Here is a 20,362-nt window from a genome sequence, read left to right as displayed (position 1 = left end):
GATCCAGATCAGTTGGTCTTTGCTGACCAAGACCCTGAAGTAAGGGGGGGGTCTCAGGTGGGGACACGGATGTAAGGGGGGAGTCTGATTGGGACACCAATGTAACAGGGATTCAGATGTAGGGGGGATTCTAATGGGGACACTAATAGGTGGGGGGGGGGCTCAGATTGGGACACTGATGTATGGGGGGATTCTGATGGGGACACTGATGTAAGGGGGGCGGGAGTCTGATGGAGTCTCTGATGTAGGGGGATTCTGATGGGGAATCTGATGTAAGGGGGATTCTGATGGGGACTCTGATGTAATGGGGGATTCTGATGGGGACTCTGATGTAAGGGGGGATTCTGATGGGGACACTGATGTAAGGGGGATTCTGATTGGAACACTGATGTAAGGGGGGCGGAAGTCTGATGGGGTCTCTGATGCAGGGGGATTCTGATGGGGACCTTGGTGTAAGGGGGATTCTGATGGGGACTCTGATGTAAGGGGGGATTCTGATGGGGACACTGATGTAATGGGGGATTCTGATGGGGACTCTGATGTAAGGGGGGATTCTGATGGGGACACTGATGTAAGGGGGATTCTGATGGGAACACTGATGTAAGGGGGGCGGAAGTCCGATGGGGTCTCTGATGCAGGGGGATTCTGATGCAGGGGGATTCTGATGTAGGGGGATTCTGATGGGGACTCTGATGTAAGGGGGATTCTGATGGGGACTCTGATTTAAGGGGGATTATGATGGGGACTCGGATGTAAGGAGAATTCTGATGGGGACACTTATGTAAGGGGGGATTCTGATGGGGTCTCTGATGTAGGGGGATTCTGATGGGGTCTCTGATGTAAGGGGAGACTCTGATGGGGTCTCTGATGTAAGGGGAGACTCTGATGGGGTCTCTGATGTAAGGGGGATTCTGATGGGGTCTCTGATGTAGGGGGGGATTCTGATGGGGACACTGATGTAAGGGGGATTCTGATGGGGACACTGATGTAAGGGGGATTCTATTGGGGACACTGATGTAAGTGAGATTCTGATGGGGACACTGATGTAAGGGGGGATTCTGATGGGGACCTTGGTGTAAGGGGGGATTCTGATGGGGACACTGGTGTAAGGGGGATTCTATTGGGGACACTGGTGTAAGTGAGATTCTGATGGGGACACTGATGTAAGGGGGGATTCTGATGGGGACCTTGGTGTAAGGGGGGATTCTGATGGGGACACTGGTGTAAGGGGGATTCTGATGGGGACACTGATGTAAGGGGGGATTCTGATGGGGACCTTGGTGTAAGGGGGGATTCTGATGGGGACACTGATGTAAGGGGGATTCTGATGGGGACACTGATGTAAGGGGGATTCTGATGGGGACACTGATGTAAGGGGGATTCTGATGGGGACACTGATGTAAGGGGGGATTCTGATGGGGACACGGATGTAAGGAGAATTATGATGGGGACACTGATGTAAGGGGGGGGAGGATTCTGATGGGCTCTCTGATGTAAGGGGATTCTGATGGGCTCTCTGATGTAAGGGGGGATTCTGATGGGGACACTGATGTAGGGGGGATTCTGATGGGCACTCTGATGTAGGGGGGATTCTGATGGGGACTCGGATGTAAGGAGAATTCTGATGGGGACACTGATGTAAGGGGGGATTCTGACAGGGACACTGATGTAAGGGGGGATTCTGACGGGGACACTGGTGTAAGGGGGATTCTGATGGGGACACTGGTGTAGGGGGGATTCTGATGGGGACACTGATGTAGGGGGGATTCTGATGGGGACTCTGATGTAAGGGGGGATTCTGATGGGGACTCTGATGTAAGGAGAATTCTGATGGGGACACTGATGTAAGGGGGGATTCTGACGGGGACACTGATGTAAGGGGGGATTCTGACGGGGACACTGGTGTAAGGGGGATTCTGATGGGGACACTGATGTAGGGGGGGCGGAAGTCTGATGGGGTCTCTGATGCAGGGGGATTCTGATGTAGGGGGATTCTGATGGGGACTCTGATGTAAGGGGGGATTCTGATGGGGACTCTGATGTAAGGGGGATTCTGATGGGGACTCTGATGTAAGGGGGATTCTGATGGGGACTCTGATGTAGGGGGGGCGGAAGTCTGATGGGGTCTCTGATGCAGGGGGATTCTGATGTAGGGGGATTCTGATGGGGACTCTGATGTAAGGGGGGATTCTGATGGGGACTCTGATGTAAGGGGGATTCTGATGGGGACTCTGATGTAAGGGGGATTCTGATGGGGACACTGATGTAAGGGGGATTCTGATGGGGACTCTGATGTAGGGGGGATTCTGATGGGGACTCGGATGTAAGGAGAATTCTGATGGGGACACTGATGTAAGGGGGATTCTGATGGGGACTCGGATGTAGGGGGTCTCTGATGTAGGGGGTCTCTGATGTAGGGGGTCTCTGATGTAGGGGGATTCTGATGGGGTCTCTGATGTAAGGGGGATTCTGATGGGGTCTCTGATGTAAGGGGGGATTCTGATGGGGTCTCTGATGTAGGGGGATTCTGATGGGGACCCTGATGTAAGTGAGATTCTGATGGGGACACTGATGTAAGGGGGGATTCTGATGGGGACCTTGGTGTAAGGGGGGATTCTGATGGGGTCTCTGATGTAAGGGGGATTCTGATGGGGACACTGATGTAAGGGGGATTCTGATGGGGAATCTGATGTAAGGGGAATTCTAATGGGGACACTGATTTAAGGGGGATTCTGATGGGGACACTGATGTAAGGGGGGATTCTGATGGGGACTCGGATGTAAGGAGAATTATGATGGGGACACTGATGTAAGGGGGGGGGGGGGGAGGATTCTGATGGGCTCTCTGATGTAAGGGGATTCTGATGGGCTCTCTGATGTAAGGGGGGATTCTGATGGGGACACTGCACTGATGTAGGGGGGATTCTGATGGGCACTCTGATGTAGGGGGGATTCTGATGGGGACTCGGATGTAAGGAGAATTCTGATGGGGACACTGATGTAAGGGGGGATTCTGACGGGGACACTGATGTAAGGGGGGATTCTGACGGGGACACTGGTGTAAGGGGGATTCTGATGGGGACACTGATGTAGGGGGGATTCTGATGGGGACTCTGATGTAGGGGGGATTCTGATGGGGACACTGATGTAAGGGGGGATTCTGATGGGGACTCTAATGTAGGGGGGATTCTGATGGGGACTCTGATGTAAGGAGAATTCTGATGGGGACACTGATGTAAGGGGGGATTCTGACGGGGACACTGATGTAAGGGGGGATTCTGACGGGGACACTGATGTAAGGGGGGATTCTGACGGGGACACTGGTGTAAGGGGGATTCTGATGGGGACACTGATGTAGGGGGGATTCTGATGGGGACACTGATGTAGGGGGGATTCTGATGGGGACTCTGATGTAGGGGGGATTCTGATGGGGACTCTGATGTAGGGGGGATTCTGATGGGGACACTGATGTAAGGGGGGATTCTGATGGGGACTCTGATGTAGGGGGGATTCTGATGGGGACTCTGATGTAAGGAGAATTCTATTGGGGACACTGTTGTAAGGGGGATTCTATTAGGGACACTGTTGTAAGGGGGATTCTGATGGGGACACTGATGTAAGGGGGGATTCTGATGGGGACTCGGATGTAAGGGGGATTCTGATGGGGTTTCTGATGGGGAATCTGATGTAAGGGGAATTCTAATAGGGACACTGATGTAAGGAGAATTCTGATGGGGACACTGATGTAAGGGGGGATTCTGATGGGGACTCTGATGTAAGGGGGATTCTGATGGGGACACGGATATAAGGAGGATTCTGATGGGAACACTGATGTAAGGGGGGCGGGAGTCTGATGGGGTCTCTGATGCAGGGGGATTCTGATGTAGGGGGATTCTGATGGGGACACTGGTGTAAGGGGGGATTCTGATGGGGACACTGATGTAAGGGGGGATTCTGATGGGGACACTGATGTAAGGGGGGATTCTGACGGGGACACTGATGTAAGGGGGGATTCTGACGGGGACACTGATGTAAGGGGGGATTCTGACGGGGACACTGATGTAAGGGGGGATTCTGACGGGGACACTGATGTAAGGGGGGATTCTGACGGGGACTCGGATGTAAGGGGGATTCTGATGGGGCCTCTGATGTAGGGGGATTCTGATGTAGGGGGATTCTGATGGGGACACTGGTGTAAGGGGGGATTCTGACGGGGACACTGATGTAAGGGGGGATTCTGACGGGGACACTGATGTAAGGGGGGATTCTGACGGGGACACTGATGTAAGGGGGGATTCTGACGGGGACACTGATGTAAGGGGGGATTCTGACGGGGACACTGATGTAAGGGGGGATTCTGACGGGGTCTCTGATGTAGGGGGATTCTGATGGTAACTCTGATGAATATGGGGACTCTGATGTATGGGAGGATTGTGATGGGGACACTGATGTAAGGGGGGATTCTGATGGGGACACTGGTGTAAGGGGGGATTCTGATGGGGACTCTGACGTAGGGGGGATTCTGATGGGGACTCTGATGTAAGGGGGATTCTGATGGGGACTCTGACGTAGGGGGGATTCTGATGGGGACTCTGATGTAGGGGGGATTCTGATAGGGACTCTGATGTAAGGAGAATTCTGATGGGGACACTGGTGTAAGGGGGATTCTATTGGGGACACTGATGTAAGGGGGATTCTATTAGGGACACTGTTGTAAGGGGGATTCTGATGGGGACACTGATGTAAGGGGGGATTCTGATGGGGACACTGATGTAAGGGGGGATTCTGATAGGGACTCTGATGTAAGGAGAATTCTGATGGGGACACTGATGTAAGGGGGATTCTGATGGGGACACTGGTGTAAGGGGGATTCTATTGGGGACACTGATGTAAGGGGGATTCTATTAGGGACACTGTTGTAAGGGGGATTCTGATGGGGACACTGATGTAAGGGGGGATTCTGATGGGGACACTGATGTAAGGGGGGATTCTGATGGGGACTCTGATGTAGGGGGGATTCTGATGGGGACACTGATGTAGGGGGGATTCTGATGGGGACTCTGACGTAGGGGGGATTCTGATGGGGACTCTGATGTAGGGGGGATTCTGATAGGGTCTCTGATGTAGGGGGATTCTGATGGTAACTCTGATGAATGGGGGGATTCTGATGGGGACTCTGATGTATGGGAGGATTGTGATGGGGACACTGATGTAAGGGGGGATTCTGATGGGGACACTTGTGTAAGGGGGGATTCTGATGGGGACACTGGTGTTAGGGGGATTCTGATGGGGACTCTGATGTAAGGAGAATTCTGATGGGGGCACTGATGTAAGGGGGATTCTGATGGGGACACTGGTGTAAGGGGGATTCTATTGGGGACACTGATGTAAGGGGGATTCTATTAGGGACACTGTTGTAAGGGGGATTCTGATGGGGACACTGATGTAAGGGGGGATTCTGATGGGGACACTGATGTAAGGGGGGATTCTGATAGGGACTCTGATGTAAGGAGAATTCTGATGGGGACACTGATGTAAGGGGGATTCTGATGGGGACACTGATGTAAGGGGGGGATTCTGATGGGGACCTTGGTGTAAGGGGGGGGACTCTGATGGGGTCTCTGATGTAGGGGGATTCTGATGGGGACTCTGACATAGGGGGATCTCTGATGGGGACACTGGTGTAAGGGGGACACTGATGTAAGGGGGATTCTGATGGGGACACTGATGTAAGGGGGGATTCTGATGGGGACACTGATGTAAGGGGGGATTCTGATGGGGACTCTGATGTAGGGGGGATTCTGATGGGGACACTGATGTAGGGGGGATTCTGATGGGGACACTGATGTAAGGGGGGATTCTGATGGGGACACTGATGTAAGGGGGGATTCTGATGGGGACTCTGATGTAGGGGGGATTCTGATGGGGACACTGATGTAGGGGGGATTCTGATGGGGACTCTGACGTAGGGGGATTCTGATGGGGACTCTGATGTAGGGGGGATTCTGATAGGGACTCTGATGTAAGGGGGATTCTGATGGGGACTCTGATGTAAGGAGAATTCTGATGGGGGCACTGATGTAAGGGGGATTCTGATAGGGACTCTGATGTAAGGAGAATTCTGAGGGGGACACTGATGTAAGGGGGATTCTATTAGGGACACTGTTGTAAGGGGGATTCTGATGGGGACACTGATGTAAGGGGGGATTCTGATGGGGACTCGGATGTAAGGGGGATTCTGATGGGGTTTCTGATGGGGAATCTGATGTAAGGGGAATTCTAATAGGGACACTGATGTAAGGGGGGATTCTGATGGGGATTCTGATGTAAGGGGGATTCTGATGGGGACTCTGATGTAAGGGGGATTCTGATGGGGACACGGATATAAGGAGGATTCTGATGGGAACACTGATGTAAGGGGGGCGGGAGTCTGATGGGGTCTCTGATGCAGGGGGATTCTGATGTAGGGGGATTCTGATGGGGACACTGGTGTAAGGGGGGATTCTGATGGGGACACTGATGTAAGGGGGGATTCTGATGGGGACACTGATGTAGGGGGGATTCTATTAGGGACACTGTTGTAAGGGGGATTCTGATGGGGACACTGATGTAAGGGGGGATTCTGATGGGGACTCGGATGTAAGGGGGATTCTGATGGGGTTTCTGATGGGGAATCTGATGTAAGGGGAATTCTAATAGGGACACTGATGTAAGGAGAATTCTGATGGGGACACTGATGTAAGGGGGGATTCTGATGGGGACTCTGATGTAAGGGGGATTCTGATGGGGACACGGATATAAGGAGGATTCTGATGGGAACACTGATGTAAGGGGGGCGGGAGTCTGATGGGGTCTCTGATGCAGGGGGATTCTGATGTAGGGGGATTCTGATGGGGACACTGGTGTAAGGGGGGATTCTGATGGGGACACTGATGTAAGGGGGGATTCTGATGGGGACACTGATGTAAGGGGGGATTCTGACGGGGACACTGATGTAAGGGGGGATTCTGACGGGGACACTGATGTAAGGGGGGATTCTGACGGGGACACTGATGTAAGGGGGGATTCTGACGGGGACACTGATGTAAGGGGGGATTCTGACGGGGACTCGGATGTAAGGGGGATTCTGATGGGGCCTCTGATGTAGGGGGATTCTGATGTAGGGGGATTCTGATGGGGACACTGGTGTAAGGGGGGATTCTGACGGGGACACTGATGTAAGGGGGGATTCTGACGGGGACACTGATGTAAGGGGGGATTCTGACGGGGACACTGATGTAAGGGGGGATTCTGACGGGGACACTGATGTAAGGGGGGATTCTGACGGGGACACTGATGTAAGGGGGGATTCTGACGGGGTCTCTGATGTAGGGGGATTCTGATGGTAACTCTGATGAATATGGGGACTCTGATGTATGGGAGGATTGTGATGGGGACACTGATGTAAGGGGGGATTCTGATGGGGACACTGGTGTAAGGGGGGATTCTGATGGGGACTCTGACGTAGGGGGGATTCTGATGGGGACTCTGATGTAGGGGGGATTCTGATGGGGACACTGATGTAGGGGGGATTCTGATGGGGACTCTGACGTAGGGGGGATTCTGATGGGGACTCTGATGTAGGGGGGATTCTGATAGGGACTCTGATGTAAGGAGAATTCTGATGGGGACACTGGTGTAAGGGGGATTCTATTGGGGACACTGATGTAAGGGGGATTCTATTAGGGACACTGTTGTAAGGGGGATTCTGATGGGGACACTGATGTAAGGGGGGATTCTGATGGGGACACTGATGTAAGGGGGGATTCTGATAGGGACTCTGATGTAAGGAGAATTCTGATGGGGACACTGATGTAAGGGGGATTCTGATGGGGACACTGGTGTAAGGGGGATTCTATTGGGGACACTGATGTAAGGGGGATTCTGATGGGGACACTGATGTAAGGGGGGATTCTGATGGGGACACTGATGTAAGGGGGGATTCTGATGGGGACTCTGATGTAGGGGGGATTCTGATGGGGACACTGATGTAGGGGGGATTCTGATGGGGACTCTGACGTAGGGGGGATTCTGATGGGGACTCTGATGTAGGGGGGATTCTGATAGGGTCTCTGATGTAGGGGGATTCTGATGGTAACTCTGATGAATGGGGGGATTCTGATGGGGACTCTGATGTATGGGAGGATTGTGATGGGGACACTGATGTAAGGGGGGATTCTGATGGGGACACTTGTGTAAGGGGGGATTCTGATGGGGACACTGGTGTTAGGGGGATTCTGATGGGGACTCTGATGTAAGGAGAATTCTGATGGGGGCACTGATGTAAGGGGGATTCTGATGGGGACACTGGTGTAAGGGGGATTCTATTGGGGACACTGATGTAAGGGGGATTCTATTAGGGACACTGTTGTAAGGGGGATTCTGATGGGGACACTGATGTAAGGGGGGATTCTGATGGGGACACTGATGTAAGGGGGGATTCTGATAGGGACTCTGATGTAAGGAGAATTCTGATGGGGACACTGATGTAAGGGGGATTCTGATGGGGACACTGATGTAAGGGGGGGATTCTGATGGGGACCTTGGTGTAAGGGGGGGGGCTCTGATGGGGTCTCTGATGTAGGGGGATTCTGATGGGGACTCTGACATAGGGGGATCTCTGATGGGGACACTGGTGTAAGGGGGACACTGATGTAAGGGGGATTCTGATGGGGACACTGATGTAAGGGGGGATTCTGATGGGGACACTGATGTAAGGGGGGATTCTGATGGGGACTCTGATGTAGGGGGGATTCTGATGGGGACACTGATGTAGGGGGGATTCTGATGGGGACACTGATGTAAGGGGGGATTCTGATGGGGACACTGATGTAAGGGGGGATTCTGATGGGGACTCTGATGTAGGGGGGATTCTGATGGGGACACTGATGTAGGGGGGATTCTGATGGGGACTCTGACGTAGGGGGGATTCTGATGGGGACTCTGATGTAGGGGGGATTCTGATAGGGACTCTGATGTAAGGAGAATTCTGATGGGGGCACTGATGTAAGGGGGATTCTGATAGGGACTCTGATGTAAGGAGAATTCTGAGGGGGACACTGATGTAAGGGGGATTCTATTAGGGACACTGTTGTAAGGGGGATTCTGATGGGGACACTGATGTAAGGGGGGATTCTGATGGGGACTCGGATGTAAGGGGGATTCTGATGGGGTTTCTGATGGGGAATCTGATGTAAGGGGAATTCTAATAGGGACACTGATGTAAGGGGGGATTCTGATGGGGATTCTGATGTAAGGGGGATTCTGATGGGGACTCTGATGTAAGGGGGATTCTGATGGGGACACGGATATAAGGAGGATTCTGATGGGAACACTGATGTAAGGGGGGCGGGAGTCTGATGGGGTCTCTGATGCAGGGGGATTCTGATGTAGGGGGATTCTGATGGGGACACTGGTGTAAGGGGGGATTCTGATGGGGACACTGATGTAAGGGGGGATTCTGATGGGGACACTGATGTAAGGGGGGATTCTGACGGGGACACTGATGTAAGGGGGGATTCTGACGGGGACACTGATGTAAGGGGGGATTCTGACGGGGACACTGATGTAAGGGGGGATTCTGACGGGGACACTGATGTAAGGGGGGATTCTGACGGGGACACTGATGTAAGGGGGGATTCTGACGGGGACTCGGATGTAAGGGGGATTCTGATGGGGCCTCTGATGTAGGGGGATTCTGATGTAGGGGGATTCTGATGGGGACACTGGTGTAAGGGGGGATTCTGATGGGGACACTGATGTAAGGGGGGATTCTGACGGGGACACTGATGTAAGGGGGGATTCTGACGGGGACACTGATGTAAGGGGGGATTCTGACGGGGACACTGATGTAAGGGGGGATTCTGACGGGGACACTGATGTAAGGGGGGATTCTGACGGGGTCTCTGATGTAGGGGGATTCTGATGGAAACTCTGATGAATATGGGGACTCTGATGTATGGGAGGATTGTGATGGGGACACTGATGTAAGGGGGGATTCAGATGGGGACACTGGTGTAAGGGGGGATTCTGATGGGGACACTGGTGTTAGGGGGATTCTGATGGGGACTCTGACGTAGGGGGGATTCTGATGGGGACTCTGATGTAGGGGGGATTCTGATGGGGACACTGATGTAGGGGGGATTCTGATGGGGACTCTGACGTAGGGGGGATTCTGATGGGGACTCTGATGTAGGGGGGATTCTGATAGGGACTCTGATGTAAGGAGAATTCTGATGGGGACACTGGTGTAAGGGGGATTCTATTGGGGACACTGATGTAAGGGGGATTCTATTAGGGACACTGTTGTAAGGGGGATTCTGATGGGGACACTGATGTAAGGGGGGATTCTGATGGGGACACTGATGTAAGGGGGGATTCTGATAGGGACTCTGATGTAAGGAGAATTCTGATGGGGACACTGATGTAAGGGGGATTCTGATGGGGACACTGGTGTAAGGGGGATTCTATTGGGGACACTGATGTAAGGGGGATTCTATTAGGGACACTGTTGTAAGGGGGATTCTGATGGGGACACTGATGTAAGGGGGGATTCTGATGGGGACACTGATGTAAGGGGGGATTCTGATGGGGACTCTGATGTAGGGGGGATTCTGATGGGGACACTGATGTAGGGGGGATTCTGATGGGGACTCTGACGTAGGGGGGATTCTGATGGGGACTCTGATGTAGGGGGGATTCTGATAGGGTCTCTGATGTAGGGGGATTCTGATGGTAACTCTGATGAATGGGGGGATTCTGATGGGGACTCTGATGTATGGGAGGATTGTGATGGGGACACTGATGTAAGGGGGGATTCTGATGGGGACACTTGTGTAAGGGGGGATTCTGATGGGGACACTGGTGTTAGGGGGATTCTGATGGGGACTCTGATGTAAGGAGAATTCTGATGGGGGCACTGATGTAAGGGGGATTCTGATGGGGACACTGGTGTAAGGGGGATTCTATTGGGGACACTGATGTAAGGGGGATTCTATTAGGGACACTGTTGTAAGGGGGATTCTGATGGGGACACTGATGTAAGGGGGGATTCTGATGGGGACACTGATGTAAGGGGGGATTCTGATAGGGACTCTGATGTAAGGAGAATTCTGATGGGGACACTGATGTAAGGGGGATTCTGATGGGGACACTGATGTAAGGGGGATTCTATTGGGGACACTGGTGTAAGGGGGGTTCTATTAGGGACACTGTTGTAAGGGGGATTCTGATGGGGACACTGATGTAAGGGGGGGATTCTGATGGGGACCTTGGTGTAAGGGGGGGGACTCTGATGGGGTCTCTGATGTAGGGGGATTCTGATGGGGACTCTGACATAGGGGGATCTCTGATGGGGACACTGGTGTAAGGGGGACACTGATGTAAGGGGGATTCTGATGGGGACACTGATGTAAGGGGGGATTCTGATGGGGACACTGATGTAAGGGGGGATTCTGATGGGGACTCTGATGTAGGGGGGATTCTGATGGGGACACTGATGTAGGGGGGATTCTGATGGGGACACTGATGTAAGGGGGGATTCTGATGGGGACACTGATGTAAGGGGGGATTCTGATGGGGACTCTGATGTAGGGGGGATTCTGATGGGGACACTGATGTAGGGGGGATTCTGATGGGGACTCTGACGTAGGGGGGATTCTGATGGGGACTCTGATGTAGGGGGGATTCTGATAGGGACTCTGATGTAAGGGGGATTCTGATGGGGACACTGGTGTAAGGGGGATTCTATTGGGGACACTGATGTAGGGGGGATTCTGATAGGGACACTGTTGTAAGGGGGATTCTGATGGGGACACTGATGTAAGGGGGGATTCTGATGGGGACACTGATGTAAGGGGGGATTCTGATAGGGACTCTGATGTAAGGAGAATTCTGATGGGGACACTGATGTAAGGGGGGATTCTGATGGCGACTCTGATGTAGGGGGGATTCTGATAGGGACTCTGATGTAAGGAGAATTCTGATGGGGACACTGATGTAAGGGGGGATTCTGACGGGGACACTGATGTAAGGGGGATTCTATTAGGGACACTGTTGTAAGGGGGATTCTGATGGGGACACTGATGTAAGGGGGGATTCTGATGGGGACCTTGGTGTAAGGCGGACTCCTAAGGTGGACTTTGATTTAAGGGGGGCCCTGATGGGGATCCCGATGTAAGGAGGGACTCTGATTAGAACTTTTATGTAGGGGGGGATTTCCGAAGGAGGCTTTGATGGGGATCCTGATGTAAGGGGGTGGGGGGGCCATGGTGAGGACTCTTTTGTGTAAGGGGGGACTCCTATGTTACTGTATAATTAATAATGGACACCACACTGTATATAGCTTTGGTCAGTGCAGGAGAGGAGCCGGTACCGCTGCACATGAGATATCATCCTGAGTGTAGGAGTAGAGCCCCGCCCCCCCCCCCCCGGGGACCTCCTCATTGGTAAACGTTCACAGAGAAGCGGGTTGTTTATCTGAAATCACAGGATGTGAAGAGTCCTCCTTCAATCCGGGATGGAATGGAACGCGCTGCGATGTAATGATCGCCGTATCCCAAGGAAGCGGTCTTGTGGTGTCAGAAATAAGTTGTTGCGTATCGTATAGTCCTCCAGGTCCTCACTCTGGTAATTGCTTTGGCGCGCGGTGCTGATTCGGGCAGCCTAGTCCTTGCTGTAAGATCTCATTTGCTTTAAGTAAGCGTTATCGGCGAGGAGCCCTATGTGCGCCGGCGCGCTTCACGCACAGACGGCTCGGATGTTTACAAGTGGCAGTTCAGGCGCGGCTCCTCTCTCTTTCATGGCGTTATGCTTGCTCACTTCCAAAGAGGGAAGTGAGCAAGGGCCGGACTGGAGCGGAGCAACTCAATGACGGCACGTAGTGTGGGAATACTATAGAGCAGGGGTCTCCAAACTGCGGCCCCAAGGGCTAGTCTTTATGTGGCCCTTGGGGCACTATTCCTTCCACTGACACCAACAAGGGGGCACTATTTCTTCTACTGATACCAATGATGGGATACTATTCCTCCTACTGATAGGGGCCCCACTCCTCCTCCTACTGACCACCAACCCGGAGGCCATATTTATTCTCACTGGTGCTGGGCCCGGGACATTTTCTGGCCTCGCTGGACATAATCCGGCCCTCCTAAAGTCTGAAGGACAATAAACTGGCCCTTTGTTTGAAAAGTTTGGAGACCACTTCTATAGAGGAAGGTGAGTGGGGACTGGAGAAAGAGGACTGCGCAACGGAGGATCAGCAGAGCTGGGGGTTACTACTTGCGGGGGATCGGCAGAGCTGGGGGTTACTACTGTGCGGGGGATCGGCAGAGCTGAGGGTTACTACTGAGCGGGGGGATCGGCAGAGCTGGGGGTTACTACTGAGCGGGGGGATCGGCAGAGCTGGGGGGTTTCTACTGAGCGGGGGGATCGGCAGAGCTGGTTGTTCCTACTGAGCGGGGGCTCAGCAGAGCTGGGGGTTACTACTAAACGGGGGATCGGCAGAGCTGGGGGTTACTACTGTGCGGGGATCGGCAGAGCTGGTTGTTACTACTGAGCGGGGGGATCGGCAGAGCTGGGGGTTACTACTGAGCGGGGGGATCGGCAGAGCTGGGGGGTTTCTACTGAGCGGGGGGATCGGCAGAGCTGGTTGTTCCTACTGAGCGGGGGATCAGCAGAGCTGGGGGTTACTACTAAACGGGGGATCGGCAGAGCTGGGGGTTACTACTGTGCGGGGATCGGCAGAGCTGGTTGTTACTACTGAGCGGGGGATCGGCAGAGCTGGTTGTTACTACTGAGCGGGGGATCAGCAGAGCTGGGGGTTACTACTGAGCGGGGGATCAGCAGAGCTGGGGGTTACTACTGTGTGGGGATCGGCAGAGCTGGTTGTTACTACTGAGCGGGGGATCAGCAGAGCTGGGGGTTACTACTAAGTGGGGGGGATCAGCAGAGCTGGGGGACCAGAGCAGGAGAAAATAGCAGATGGCACACATGGCTGGAAGCATAGGAGCATTATAGCGGTAAGTGAGAGAAAGGGGCGAGAGGAGGATCAGCAAACCAGAAGATCAGCAGAGATGGGGGTTACTACTAAGCAAGGGATCAGCAGAGCTGGGGGTTACTACTAAGCAGGGGATCAGCAGAGCTGGGGGTTACTACTAAGCAGGGGATCAGCAAAGCTGGGGGTTACTACTAAGCAGGGGATCAGCAGAGCTGGGGGTTACTACTGAGCAGGGGATCGGCAGAGCTGGTAGTTACTACTGAGCAGGGGATCGGCTGAGCTGGGGGTTACTACTGAGCGGGGGATCAGTAGAGCTGGGGGTTACTACTGAATGGGGGGGATCAGCAGAGCTGGGGGTTACTACTGAATGGGGGGGATCAGCTTCTTGGTAAATAAATATGTTTGCAATCTATTTCCTGTGTAATATTGATAGGCGACGTTTCCATCTCACCCCTCGCCTTCCATGGAGGGGGACGGCTTTGCAGAATGACACGGAAACCTGCGCTGTGATTGTTCGCGTAGCGATTTTTTTTTTACGTCTTTTTATTTTGTGATTTACATTTTTCTTTTTCTCTTTTTTTTCTTTTCCAGCTCTCATAAACTTGTTGAAGTTCCTCTTGTCTTACGAGACGGCTCTGCTTGCAAAACACAACATCTTTACGTTGGCTCTGATGGTACGTATTTCTGTGACCTTCAAAGTGGACCTGTCCTATTCACCGCTTCAGCCCCGGAAAGGTTAGGCCGCCCAATGGCCGGGGCCGTTTTTTGGCGATTCGGCGCTGCGTCGCTTTAACTGAAGATTGCGCGGTCGCACGCGACGCGGCTCCCAAACAAAATCGACGTCTTTTTTTTTTTTTATTTTCACAAATAGAGATTTCTTTTGGTGGTATTTGATCACCTCTGCGTTTTTTTTTTTTTGCGCTATAAACAAAAATAGAGCGACAATTTAGAAAAAAAAAAAACAATATTTTTTTCCTTTTTGCTATAATAAATATCAACATTTATTTTATTTTTTTATCAAAAAAAAAATGTGTGTTTTTTTCAGTTTAGGCCGATACGTATTCTTCTACATATCTTTGGTAAAAAAAAAAATCGCAAAAAGCGTATATTGATTAGTTTGCGCAAAAGTTATAGCGTCTACAAAATTGGGGATCGTTTTATGGCATTTTTATTATTTTATTTTTTTACTACTAATGGCGGCAATCAGCGATTTTTATCGCGATTGCGACGTTATGGCGGACATATCAGACACTTTTGACATCATTGACATCACACGTCCAGCCCCGCCCCCCCCCCCTACAGTTAGAAGCACATATGAGGTCACACTTAACCCCTACAGCGCCCCCTTGTGGTTAACTCCTAAACTGCAATTGTAATTTTCACAGTAATCAGTGCATTTTTATAGCATTTTTCGCCGTGAAAATGACAATGGTCCCAGAAAATTGTCCGATGTATCCGCCATAATGTCGCAGTCACGAATAAAATCGCTAATCGCCGCCATTAATAGTAAAAAAAAAAAAAAAAAAATATAAAAATGCAATAAAACTATCCCCTATTTTGTAAACGCTATAAATTTTGCGCAAACCAATCGATAAACGCTTATTGCGATTTTTTTTTTCACCAAAAATAGGTAGAAGAATACGTATCGGCCTAAACTGAGGGAAAAAAATAGTTTTTTTATATATTTTTTGGGGATATTTATTATAGAAAAAAGTAAAAAATATTGAATTTTTTTAAAAAATTGACGCTCTATTTTTGTTTATTGCGCAAAAAATAAAAACCGCAGAGGTGATCAAATACCACCAAAAGAAAGCTCTATTTGTGGGGAAAAAAGGACGTCAATTTTGTTTGGGAGCCACGTCGCACGACCGCGCAATTGTCAGTTAAAGCGACGCAGTGCCGAATCGCAAAACCTGGCCAGGTCCTCAACCTGCATAATGGTTCGGGTCTTAAGTGGTTAAGCAAACCAATCAATATACGCTTATTGGGATTTTTTCCTTTTTTTTTTTTTTACTATCGCAGTCCCATTAAAAGTCATTGATTGCTGCCATTACTAGTAGAAAAAAAAACAAACCCCGATCGCCGCTGGAGTCCCGCGGTCGGTCCCCGGAGCTGAAGAACGGAGAGAGCTGTGTGTAAACAAACCTTCCCCGTTCTTCACTGTGGCGCTGTCATTGATTGTCTCTTCCCTGATATAGGGAAAGGCGATCAATGACCTACAGGTACGTGCCTGTGCCCAGCCGTGCCATTCCGCTGACGTATATCGGCGTTAGGCGGTCCTTAAGTGGTTAAGGGTGACTTTCTTCGGAGAATGACTTTTCACATTCCGCCGATCGTTTATACACTCCGATCTTTTCTCGAGTCGCCCAGAGGAAAGGCTGAGCCGCAGAAAAGTGAAAACTCATTTTATTACGCTCTAAAAAAAACTTTATTTGTATTTTGCTCTTTTTTTTTATATGCTTTTGTAGCAATACTGCCGAAAAATAAATTCTATGTGGAAGTTTTATTCTCTTTTCTGCTTTGGTTTTCCTTTCCTGATCTTTTCTTCTTCCTCTCTCTCTCAGGTCATCAATTTGTTTAATATGTTTATTACATACGGCGACACCTTCCTCCCAACGCCGGGCAGCTACGACGAGCTCTACTATGAAATCATCCGAATGCATCAGATATTCGACAATCTCTACTCTATGGGTAAGATCTTCAGAACTCTACTGGAGAAAAAAAAGAGAACCTGTCACTATGCCATAGAGAAGAAACCCGTTTAACCACTTCAAGACCCGCCCTTTTTCTGACACTTGTTGCTTACAAGTAGGGATGAGCCGAACATTTTTGTATATGTGGATGGCCATGGGGATGTACCTGGCCATCCACATGTTGGGGGCTTCCCTGGTGTTCCTGGGTGGGCATCTGTGGGGGGGCTGCGCTGATAAAAAATCAGCGCAGACCCCCCCTGTCAGGAGAGCAGCCGAACGGCTCTCCTCTCCTTGCGTCTGTCAGCTCTTCCTGTTTACATCGTAATCAGAGGCTGATCACGTGGTAAAGAGCCTCCGTCGGAGTGACACACGGCACCACCAATTTCTATGATGCGCGCCCCCACGGGCGGCGTGGTGGCTGTTATCCTATGACGACACGGTCGGGATAACAAAACCACCGCCCGGCCGTCATTCTGCTATAGGCCGGGAGGGAAGTGGATAATATATATACAGGGCTTTTTTTCAGCAGGAACGCGGGGGAACGCATTTCCGGTACCTCCAGCTCTAAATGTATGTAATGGTGCTCGGAGGTGGGTAGAGGGTGGAACCAAGGAACGGTGCTCAGAGGTGGGTAGAGGGTGGAACCAAGGAACGGTGCTCAGAGGTGGGTAGAGGGTGGAACCAAGGAACGGTGCTCAGAGGTGGGTAGGGGGTGGATCCAAGGAACAGTGCTCAGAGGTGGGTAGAGGGTGGAACCAAGGAATAGTGCTCAGAGGTGGGTAAGGGGTGGAACCAAGGAATAGTGCTCAGAGGTGGGTAAGGAGTGGAACCAAGGAACGGTGCTTAGAGGTGGGTAGAGGGTGGAACCAAGGAATAGTGCTCAGAGGTGGGTAGGGGGTGGAACCAAGGAACAGTGCTTGGAGATGGGTAGGGAGTGTAACCAAGGAATGGTGCTTGGTGATGGGTAGGGAGTGTAACCAAGGAACAGTGCTCGGAGGTGGGTAGGGGGGTGGAGAAAAGGAATGGTGCTCGGAGGTGGAACCAGGAAATGGTGCTCAGAGGTGGGTAGGGGGTGAAACCAATGAATGGTGCTTGGAGGTGGGTAAGGGGTGGACACGAAGTGACAGAAGGAGGGAGTTCCTGCACCTATTCTCTGAGAAAAAAAGCTCTATATATATATATATATATATTTGGGCGTTTTCTAGCAGAAAATACAGATTTTTACCTTCAGAAGAAGGCCTGGGTCTTCTCCAAGAATATAGAAATACTTGATCACCGGGTGAACATATACTGCAGCACATCGAAGGGCCGGTAAAGCCGCAACATAATTAAATTTTTAGACACACTGTAGCAAATTTTCTGCTTCCCGCAGCACCCGCAAAGCAGGTTCTCATTCTACAACGTCGCCCGCGGCCCCTCTGGACATAACAAATAACCCAACCATTAGGACGGGCGCCTCGAACAACGAGGTATTGACCGCCGCCTGTCTTGAACAGCCTGATAAAGTTGAGCTCGCAGCATCCCGTTATCGGTGTTTTGTTTTGTCACTGTCACAATGTCACATGAATCGGGGCCTAGACTTGACAGGGATCCCTGTTTCCATGGTAACCGCGGAGCCGGCTGAAGTCAGTTTGCATTGATCAGGATACATATATATATCTATATATATATATCTCCTCTCCGATACCCATAGGAGAACCCCTGTCTGCTCGCTGGCCTTATATCCTAGTATGGAAGAAGATTGTTCCTGCGTTCCCACGAAGGAAGTATATTAATAGGTCTGACATATCCAAGAATGGTCGTTCTGTCAAGAGCAGCGCGGCCAGGCATCCAATCGGAAATGATCGTTAGTAATGGCTTTGAGTTATAGGGAATTGTCGTTTTTATTGCTCTTTGTGCTGCCAGTTTAAGACTGAAATCTATGTTTTTACTATTATTTCATATATTCGTATCCTGCACCTGTTAGATACAGCCCATTATGTGCCACTTGCCTGCAAATGAAGCCGGCCATGCCCCCCCCCCCCGGTGACTGCATCCATCCTCACCCCTCTTCCTTGCGGGCCCATGGACTCCGGCTCTGTGACGTCACTCCCACACGTACGCGCGGGAGCTGGCTGTCACGGCACGGGCCCTATAGAAACGATTGTGCTCTTTCTTTAGTGCGCATGCGCCGATGACGTAATATGGTAAACATCACCTAAACCGTGCAGGTTTAGGAGATTTTTCCAGTAGGGGTGCTGAAATTAATCGATGCAACGCGATTCGGGTGTCCCCGATGCGGCATCAATGCATGCGAACGGGATAAACGGTTTCCGGAAGACTTGCCCCGCCCTTCCTGGAAGAGGGCTCCGAGCCGCTAACCCCTTGGCGCCGAGCGTATGCGGCCTCGGCTTCAGGGGGTTATACCGGGATGATGCCCGCAGCTGTGTGCATCATCCCGGTACCATTTTTAGAGTGGGTGGGCGGCTTTCCAGGGATAACGACCGATGCGCCAATGAGAAATTTCTCCCTCTCCGATAAGTTCCCACTGACACCATTGATCTTTTGAGCTATCTGTAAGGGGGGAATTTTTCCCAATGATTACAAGTGTAAGGAGCACGCTTCCCACTGTATCCCAACCATCACACTAATGTATCAGAGTGGAAGCATGGTCCAAGGCAGGTGGAGGTCAGGAACCAGACAGCGGGCAGGGTGGAATGTATAATCATGGTCAGGAGGAAGGACAAGGTCACTAAGGGAAGTAAGCAAAATCTTAGTCAGGAGGCAACCAGAGGTCACAACAAAAGATCAGCTAGATCTGGGTTTCCCATCTAGGGTTCCATGGAACTCTAAGGTTCCTCCAAAGGTTGCTAGCGATTCCTTGTGCAATGAGAAATTTCTCCCTCTCAGATAAGTTCCCACTGACACCATTGATCTTTTTAGCTATCTGTAAGGGGGGGGGGGGGGATTCTTCCCAATGGCCACAAGTGTAAGGAGCATTCTTCCCACTGACCATCACACTAATGTATCAGAGTGGAAGCATGGTCCAAGGTAGGTGGAGGTCAGGAACCAGGAAGGCAGACAGCGGGCAGGGTGGAATAATGAATCGTGGTCAGGAGGAAGGTCAAGGTCACTCTGGGAAGTAAGCAGAATCTTGGTCAAGAGGCAACCTGATGTCGCAACAAACAGCTAGGGTAGGGTTTCTCAACCAGGGTTACTCCAGAGTAGGGATGAGCTCCGGCGTGTTCGCACAGCCCACGTGCAGAGCCCGCCTTGAAGTCGGCATTACGCTGCGCTAATCACAGTCAGGGAGACACTGTCCCGATGCGCGGATGCAGAGAACGGGAAATGTCTCGCTGCCTGCGATTAGCGCAGCACAGTGATCAATGAGCAAATTCTGCCTCTCAGATAAGTTCCAACTGACAGCATTGATCCTTATAACTATCTGTAAGGGGGGAGTTCTTCCTAATGACTTGAAGTATAAGGAACACTCTGCTGACCATCACCCTAATGTATCAGAGTGGAAATGTGGCCTAAGACAGGTGGAGGTCAACAATCGGAAAGACAGCAGACAGGACGGAATGTAGAATCATGGCCAGGAGAAAGGACAAGGCCACACTGGGAAGTAAGCAGAATCTTGGTCGGGAGGCAACCTGAGG

At 51.4% G+C, this 20,362-nt stretch overlaps 1 protein-coding gene across 1 annotated transcript in view; it reads left to right on the top strand.

Moving 5' to 3' along the window:
* Positions 1-20,362, top strand: part of ARMH3 (armadillo like helical domain containing 3) — a gene marked incomplete in the record, with an annotated part of 166,030 nt that overhangs the window by 83,368 nt on the left and 62,300 nt on the right. The window contains 2 exon segments of the mRNA XM_040361250.1: positions 14,623-14,705; positions 16,596-16,722. Coding sequence (XP_040217184.1) covers positions 14,623-14,705; positions 16,596-16,722 — 210 coding nt within the window.

Source organism: Rana temporaria, chromosome 8 (genome assembly GCF_905171775.1).
Source record: "Rana temporaria chromosome 8, aRanTem1.1, whole genome shotgun sequence".
Classification (NCBI taxonomy): domain Eukaryota; kingdom Metazoa; phylum Chordata; class Amphibia; order Anura; family Ranidae; genus Rana; species Rana temporaria.
This window is presented reverse-complemented; position numbering and strand designations above follow the sequence as displayed.